The 9,456-nt window shown below is 36.5% G+C and overlaps 2 protein-coding genes across 2 annotated transcripts; both read left to right on the top strand.

The window, feature by feature from the left end:
• The first annotated feature begins 5,080 nt into the window (after positions 1-5,080).
• LOC126584876 (basic form of pathogenesis-related protein 1-like) lies at positions 5,081-8,713 on the top strand. The gene is made up of 2 exons (XM_050249248.1): positions 5,081-5,739; positions 8,671-8,713. The coding sequence occupies exon 1, from the start codon at positions 5,150-5,152 to the stop codon at positions 5,630-5,632; it is 483 nt and encodes a 160-aa protein (XP_050105205.1). The 5' UTR covers positions 5,081-5,149; the 3' UTR covers positions 5,633-5,739; positions 8,671-8,713.
• On the top strand, positions 8,013-8,713 carry LOC126584875 (basic form of pathogenesis-related protein 1-like). Its single transcript, XM_050249247.1, has one exon. It carries the CDS (start codon positions 8,081-8,083, stop codon positions 8,561-8,563), a length of 483 nt encoding a protein of 160 aa, XP_050105204.1. The 5' UTR covers positions 8,013-8,080; the 3' UTR covers positions 8,564-8,713.
• Positions 8,714-9,456: the final 743 nt, after the last annotated feature.

The raw sequence follows: 9,456 nt of genomic DNA, 5'->3' as shown, positions 1-9,456 counted from the left end.
TTCTTTTATTAGCCGTACTTTGTACGAAAATGCGTATTTGTATTAGTATGTATATATTTATGTAAATGGTTTTGTTTCTAGGTGAAACGCATCATAAGGACTTTCGATGCCCGTGAGGTGGGTTTGACTTGACAACATGATTTGTGAGTGGGTCTTTACTTTTAAAATATTATATATTTATTTAGTTTCCATTTATATATTTGATAAAGAATTTTCTACTTTACTATATTAGATTAACGTTTATACGAATTAGTGTATTGACGGAATTCATGAATTATGCTACGTCCTACAAGATGCACATGTATGCGTATTATTATGGATGCCTTAATTGTATTTACGGTCATGAATAATATTTCAATGATTAGAATTATCAAATTGTTGTTACATGATCATATTTATATTATCTGTTCATTATGTGCTACACTAGTGTTTGTACTCACCCGAGCCAAGGCCAGGCTTCACATGTATGTCCACATCGCACCGTACGCTCACTTTGGATCCATTGTAGGTGTCAGTGATGTCCTAGATTGCTATAGGAAATTAGGACTTGTATGTGATGCGCATAGCGCCAGTCTTCACGTGATTGTAGTACTAAAGCGTAAATCCTTATTACACCCAGTCATGTTCATGAATATCTCTGCATGAGCTCGTGTGTTAACATATGTCAATGAGCACCTAATATTATATGTTCGTTTACGCGAGATAGTGTGATTAGTTATATTATATGTTTTATATGTGAAATATTGTGACTTTTTGTATTTCTGAAGTATTTATGTTTACGGTAAGTGTTTGCATGCTATATGTATATATATTTGGAAACTATATTTGTTTTACGGCGAGGGGTTATTACTTTTTTGAAAAGGTTTTACAAACTTTATTTTCAGGCCCACTCACCCTTGTTTTTCGTCCATCCAGGTTTTAGTGGCAGAGCTTTCGTGTCAACGAGGATTCTTGGCAAATCTTGGTATAGGAGATTACTTTCAATGGTATAATTCTCATTCTCCTTTTACTGTACTTTACTTATGCGCTCTTGCATTTAGTCACTTTTAGATTTAAATTTATTCACATTTTCCACCTCACTACAGTTTATGGCATCATCATCTTCCGGGTGTTGGCCAACATAGCTCGATTCAGAGTTCAAGTGGACATTCCAGGTCCAGGTGTGTCATAATTTACCTAGTTGTTTATTTTATATGAAAATAATTTACCTACTGTGCTACAATAATGTATCTACAATTTTATATAAAAAATTTATCTTTTTTACAACAATAATGTTTCTACAGTTTTATTTTTGTACGAATATAATTTACCTACAATTTAACTTTTCAAAAAATGTATCTTCTATTTTATGTTTTACTATTATATAGGTGTTTATATGTTCGCAAAATAATTTATCTAAAGTTATATAGTTAAGAGATATGGTAATGCATTATATTAATTCATTACTAGCAAAGGTCACATACTCTGTGTGTTGAGAAATATATTTTTTATATTTTTAAATATTTGTTTTTTAATTTATTTGTGAGAGGAGTTATTTGTTTTTAACTGGTTGGTAGGCATCCCGGAAAAATAGGGGTTGGCAATTATGAAAGAGAGAGAGAATGAGAGAATGAGTATAGAAGGTATTGATAAAATGACATAGCTGTGAGGTAAAGAAAAAAAAAAGAGAAAAAACTTGTTTGTACAAAATTACTTTAATGCCCACATTGGTATAATAGTAATTTTATTAGTTTTTGGTTAACAAATGTTTTATTAATATTGTCACATCCCGGACTCGACTCCGCCGTAGCACGATATTGTCCGCTTTAGGCCCCGACCACACCCTTACAGTTTTGTTTCTAGGAACTCACGTGTGACGACCCGTCCTAATTTTCCTATATAATTTCTCCCCGAGTATGTGTATTGACTATTATGCCCTTATTGGCAAGTGACGTGGACGTATTCATATCGCTTTTATTTTATTTCTCGCTATCGCTTTTAAATTGTACACGTTGTCACGAGTGTACATAAATTTTTATCAATGTGAAAACACTATTTCGGATAGATTTTCGATACCCTTTTCTGTACAAAATCTAAACTCTATCCCTAGCCTTCTATTTAGCCCATCCCGTGCACTCCACCAATCCCTTCCATTCCCTCATTTCTGTCCACCAATCAAAAAAGAGAAAAAATGATTCTCTCTCTCTTCCTTCTCTTTCTTTCTCCCGTATACTCTCTTTCTCTGCAAACCTCTCAAACGAGCTTCAAAGCTCGCAGATTGAACCCAAACACCACTCCATTATACTCCTTTCATCTTCACGATCACAACCATGTTCTTGAAACCTAGTTTAGATGAGTTTTGACTCGTTAACTTGGAAGGTCCGAACTCGGGCAAATTGAGTTCGACGTGTTTTCGAACGAGTTAGGATGTTTTTAAGCTTAGGAAGGCTTCTACACGACATTCTAAGGGTCTTAAGCTTGTTTTGGAAGAAGGTCGACGTGAAACGATTGAGTTTCAAGGAGTTCACTTTTGGCTTGAACTTTCGAGGCTTTTTCCGATGACCTCTATCCACTTTTTGGACTCCAAATAGGTATAACGCCATTCTACACTTCATTAGCTTCAAATCCATATAAAGTACGTAAAAAATGGTTGAGAAATGAAAGAGAATAGTGAGTTTGAAATTTTTCCAGAAATCCTACGAAGTTAAGTTGCAAACGGCGGCGACAGGGAGGCTCGCCGGAGAAGGAGACTGAATATTCCGTCAAAGTGACAAAATATTCTGACCGCGTCAGGTAACGGCGTCAACTCTGTCAGTTAAAGTTAATGAACTATTCCTTCAAACTGATGGAATATTCCTGACGGACGTCAGGCACTGGCCTGCGCGTAGGGGCACGTTTGGCCGTGCCCTTGACGACGCGTAGGGGTGCGTGAACCATCCAAAAATTATTTTAAAAATTTGGGGATGTTCGTGATGCCGAGTAGGTCACGATGGTATATTTAAACCCTAGGTTTGAGCAAACTATGGGGGTTTTATTTAGGTTTCCGTATATGTGCTTTAATTAATTCTATTTTAGTTATTTCACATATAGGGGAAACGTATCCCGAGGAATTACGGGACCAGGCTAGGCTCGGGGGCTACGACCCAGCGACGTACTTGTGAGTGGGTAGTTTGTTTTAATACCTATACATAAATATAGTTTCCATAAATGTGTATTTACTTCACTTTACATACATATTGCCAAATAATTGATAACTATGATATAATTGTGATAAATGCTGCTATGTGGTTGAGATATTACTGTCATGACATTCATACATATTTGTACATGCTGTTCTTGCTGTACCGGTGTTAGTACTCACCCCAGGGCCAGGGCCAGTCCTTCACGTGTATGTTCACATCGCAACATTCGCTCTCCTTGGATCCAAGTTAGGTGCCAGTCCTGTCGGGTAGATTGCATTAGGCAATCCGACTTGTATGTGACCGTGCTTCTACACCAGTCGTCACGTGATCGTAGTACTAGAGCATATTGATTACACCCAGTCCTGTTCGTGTTAGAAATTATCTGTTCGAACTCGTGTGTCAGCCTAGATGGATGAGCACTTAGCTATACTTGATTATCACATGATTATATTATTGTGGCATTTGATACATCATGACTTGGCATATTTCTAGTTATAATACTATCGTAATGTTGATGATTTATCGTTTACATACTTACATAATATGTTCTAAGGAAACTATACTTGTTTTATGGCGAGGGGTTAGTATATTCGAAAATAAAGGATTTCGTATAAGTATTGTTTTGCTGACCCACTCAACTTTATTTTTCGCCCATCCAGGACCTAGATAGCTGTACTCTTTGTGGCACTCGAGGAATCTCGGCAGTTCTGACATTCTCTTATGTTTATACGTACGAACTTATCACTGTTGTGTAATAAGTGTACTTTAGTTACTTTGACTACTCTTCTGTAGTCTCACTGTCTATTACCCTTTGAATAATTATAGTGGGTTCATCCCACGATTGCGCACTCTTTCACTGTTTAGTATAATTAGTTCTAATTAGTTTTAAATTTATTCACTTCTTACATCACTTACCCTTATGATTACGTCACCTCACGGTGATGGCCAGCATGCTTCGACCTTCCCAGGTCGGGGTGTGTCATCACGCGAGAACTTCCCAGTGGGTCACCCATCCTGGGAATGCTCTTGCGCGAACTCACTTAACTTCGGAGTTCCGATGGAACCCGGAGCCAGTAAGCTCCCAAAAGGCCTCGTGCTAGGTATAGACGATAATATACATATAAAGCTTACAGGATCCACTACCCTGGACAATGTGGGATGTTACAAATATGCAGTTTAGATTAAACAGAGAAAAGAAATTGTTAAAAACATTAACCATAATGGTTGGCTAAGAATGGGTGTATGAAAACAGTTATAGAATGTTGTGGCATAAATTGTAAAAATCTTATATTAATATGTTACTTATTTTTTTAAGTGGCAATTTATTTAAATTTTGGGTTTTTATTGGATGTTTATACATAGGTGGGTTTTTATCCAACAGAATAAGTACATTAGCAGAACATTTTTATAAGGGAAGGTATCAGAAAAATCCTTAACTAGGTAAACCACTTGAAAAATACTCCGGACAGGCAAAAGGAAACCAAAAAACATGCAAGATAAAAAAAATTTAGTGAGCCAAACCAAATTCTATTTTTTCTATTGTTTGCCAATCTCATAACTTCTTTTTTTTTTTTTGTTAATCTCATAAAAAAATTAATACATTCGATATTATCTACACTCAGGAGTGAGGATGGGTAGCTTATTAATTTAGTTTGGATTTGTCTTTAGCGAGAATCAAACCTAAAATCTCTCAATTACAAATAAAGATAAATATCACTAGACGGTAATATTAAGTAGTTTGTCAATTCTTAATTAGTGTAAGTCAATCTATTCTATTCTCTTTTTTTTTTACCCGTCCTCTACCGCTATATCTATATATAGAATCGAAATGTATGCAACCTCCCATTTCTTAAGGCCTATTGTTGACACCCTACTATTATTTTGTCTCTATAAATATAACCCTATCTGCTTTCCTCCTTTCAAACCAACAGCTATCAATTCAACGTCCTCTACCATACAACAAAACCGACCCCATATCGAGATACAAAATGGCGTTCAACGTCAAGCTTATTTTGGGCATCTTCACCATTGCAATCATCATGACGCATGTCGCCGCAATCCTACCCAAAGAAGAGATCGATGGCTTCATCAAGGAACACAACATAGCTCGTGCCGAGGTTGGCAATGGACCGCTCAAATGGAACGAGACCATAGCCGAGTACGCTCAAGCTTATGCCGACAAAAGAATCGAGGACTGCCAAATGGAGCACTCAATGGGGCCTTATGGCGAGAACTTGGCCTCCGGTGATGGCATGACCGGTGCAGCCGCTACCAAATACTGGGTCACCGAGAAGGAATTCTATGACTACCAGCAAAACAAATGTGTCCGAGATGAATGTGGCCACTACCTTGGTGTGATATGGGGCAAAACTACTTATGTTGGATGTGGCATTTCAAAGTGCAAGAATGGACAAAACTATGTCATTTGCAACTACGATCCTTCTTACCAGGACGACGAGCGCCCCTACTAGAAACTATTGTATATAAATAATGCCTTTGGTCTTAAGGGGGGATGGCGACAGATGTTGGTTTCTATTGCTATATACGAATACATTCATGTTGCTGTATATGGTGAGAGGTGACAGAAAAATAAAAAAAAAATGATTAACCATTTTTTTTTTGGGTAATGTTTTTTAACAAGCTGAAGTTACAGCGAGGATTCTCTATGGACCTTTACAAACATATAATCATAGTACATCTATCTTTTAACGTTATTACTAGAAAATTGTTAGAACCAAGTACAATTATGATGATAATGTTGCTTTATTGCCGCCATTGCACCATTTACCATATTCACTTTTCGGAAGACGTGTGAAGGATAGTTGTAAAAACTTGAGGAAATTGATATCTTGGTTGACATGCATAATTCTCCAAGAAGGTTGTGCTTTGACATTAATTATGTTAATAGGAACGTATGAATCTAAATCCAGCTGAACACGATCGAGACCCAACCACTACCCAAAAAAAAAAAAAAAAAAACTTAGGAGACCAACAAAATTCGTCTCTTAAGGACAACGTTCGTCAAGCAAAAGATAAGGCAACGGAATTCCATCGGGAAGAAATCGTCGCCCAAGAGCCGTCGTAAGACATTTTTGTCGGCGGATACAAATTTTTGTCAGGGCAACAAGGTCTTGTCTAGTGGACAAAGCGACAAACCTCCATCATGTAAGTTTGTGTTGACTGCAGATGCCCGATAGACATCGCTTTACTAGTATGGTTAGTAACCCCTTATCAGAAGAAAAATAATTATTTTATCTCGTTGGCCGACGGAGAGCGTCGTTGGGCAAGATAACTAATAAATGAAAAAAAAAATTTAATTTAATAATTAACTAAGTATTGTTATATTAATAGCATAATATTAAACAAGTTTATTTAATTAATAACAATTCATGCCCTTTATGCAAATGAATTTCTATTTTTTTTTCAAAAAATAGGGATTAGATGTGGGGTCCACTCCACGTCGAATTTTAACGATCCGAACCATCTATTTTGTAAGTCTCGATTTATAAATCATCCTTGCAAAAATTTAATTCAATCCGAAATCATTTGCCTATTTAATTATCAAGATAAAATTTCATTGTTTCTTATATTATGTCACCTCCCGCACCATATGCTCACATTGGATCCAATTTAGGTGCACAGTCTTGTTGTACAGACCACTATAGATGGTTCCGACTCATAGGTGACTAACGTATTATCGCACAACTAGTATTGAGAAAGTAGAATTGAGCATAACTGTATTACACCCAACCTTGTCGTACAGACCCTTTCCAGCGGTTCCGACTTATGTGCAGTATATTGCCGTATAGGTCATAGTAGTGATTCCGGCTAGATTGAGTTTGAGCTATGAATTCAGCCGTACAGACTACGACAGGAGTTCCGGCTAACATATCATATTTCTATGAAATTAAACTTACCTGGATAGCTTACTTTGTTATACTTTGGCATGACATGCATATGAATATGATTATGTGAAGCATGAACTGATTTAATATGATTTCAGTTATATATGTATATGCTTACATCTTGATTCTGGGAAATTAATATATGTTTTACAGCGAGGGGTTAGTATGTTGATAAATGAAATGATTTTGTAAAACGTTTGTTTTTGCCCACTCACGTTTTCTGTTTTGCGCCCCTCCAGGTTTTAAGTAAGATTGTTGTCGATCGGGGTGTGTCAAAAACAATTATAGAATGTTGTGGCATAAATTGTAAAAATCTTATATTAATATGTTACTTTTTTTTTTATGTGGCAATTTATTTAAATTTTGGGTTTTTATTGGATGTTTATACATAGGTGGGTTTTTATCCAACAGAATAAGTACATTAGCAGAACATTTTTATAAGGGAAGGTATCAGAAAAATCCTTAACTAGGTAAACCACTTGAAAAATACTCCAGACAGGCAAAAGGAAACCAAAAAACATGCCAGATAAAAAAATTTAGTGAGCCAAACCAAATTCTATTTTTTCTATTGTTTGCCAATCTCATAACTTTTTTATTTTTTTGTTAATCTCATAAAAAAATTAATACATTGGATATTATCTACACTCAAGAGTGAGGATGGGTATCATATTAATTTAGTTTGGATTTGTCTTTAGCGAGAATCAAACCTAAAATCTCTCAATTACAAATAAAGATCAATATCACTAGACTGTAATATTAAGTAGTTTGTCAATTCTTAATTAGTGTAAGTCAGTCTATTCTATTCTCTCTTTTTTTACCCGTCCTCTACCGCTATATCTATATATAGAATCGAAATGTATGCAACCTCCCATCTCTTAAGGACTATTTTTGACACCCTACTATTATTTTGTCTCTATAAATATAACCCTATCTGCATTCCTCCTTTCAAACCAACAGCTATCAATTCAACGTCCTCTACCATACAACAAAACCGACCCCATATCGAGATACAAAATGGCGTTCAACGTCAAGCTTATTTTGGGCATCTTCACCATTGCAATCATCATGACCCATGTCGCCGCAATCCTACCCAAAGAAGAGATTGATGGCTTCATCAGGGAACACAACATAGCTCGTGCCGAGGTTGGCAATGGACCACTCAAATGGAACGAGACCATAGCCGAGTACGCTCAAGCTTATGCCGACAAAAGAATCGAGGACTGCCAAATGGAGCACTCAATGGGGCCTTACGGCGAGAACTTGGCCTCTGGTGATGGCATGACCGGTGCAGCCGCTACCAAATACTGGGTCACCGAGAAGGAATTCTATGACTACCAGCAAAACAAATGTGTCCGAGATGAATGTGGCCACTACCTTGGTGTGATATGGGGCAAAACTACTTATGTTGGATGTGGCATTTCAAAGTGCAAGAATGGACAAAACTATGTCATTTGCAACTACGATCCTTCTTACCAGGACGACGAGCGCCCCTACTAGAAACTATTGTATATAAATAATGCCTTTGGTCTTAAGGGGGGATGGCGACAGATGTTGGTTTCTATTGCTGTATACGAATACATTCATGTTGCTGTATATGGTGAGAGGTGACAGAAAAATAATAAAAAAATGATTAACCATTTTTTTTTTTGGGTAATGTTTTTTAACAAGCTGAAGTTACAGCCAGGATTTTCTATGGACCTTTACAAACATATAATCATAGTATATCTATCTTTTAACGTTATTACTAGAAAATTGTTAGAACCAAGTACAATTATGATGATAATGTTGCTTTATTGCCGCCATTGCACCATTTACCATATTCACTTTTCGGAAGACGTGTGAACGATAGTTGTAAAAACTTGAGGAAATTGATATCTTGGTTGACATGCATAATTCTCCAAGAAGGTTGTGCTTTGACATTAATTATGTTAATAGGAACGTATGAATCTAAATCCAGCTGAACACGATCGAGACCCAACCACTACCCAAAAAAAACAAAAAAAACTTAGGAGACGAACAAAATTCGTCTCTTAAGGACAACGTTCGTCAAGCAAAAGATAAGGCAACGGAACTCCATCGGGAAGTAATCGTCGCCCAAGAGCCGTCGTAAGACATTTTTGTCGGCGGATACAAATTTTTGTCAGGGCAACAAGGTCTTGTCTAGTGGACAAAGCGACAAACCTCCATCATGTAAGTTTGTGTTGACTGCAGATGCCCGATAGACATCGCTTTACTCGTATGGTTAGTAACCCCTTATCAGAAGAAAAATAATTATTTTATCTCGTTGGCCGACGGAGAGCGTTGTTGGGCAAGATAACTAATAAATGAAAAAAAAAACTTAATTTAATAATTAACTAAGTATTGTTATATTAATAGCATAATATTAAACA

This window comes from Malus sylvestris, chromosome 10 (assembly GCF_916048215.2).
Source record: "Malus sylvestris chromosome 10, drMalSylv7.2, whole genome shotgun sequence".
Classification (NCBI taxonomy): Eukaryota; Viridiplantae; Streptophyta; class Magnoliopsida; order Rosales; family Rosaceae; genus Malus; species Malus sylvestris.
The sequence above is the reverse complement of the archived record's forward strand: the minus strand, read 5'-3'. Positions and strand labels throughout refer to the sequence as shown.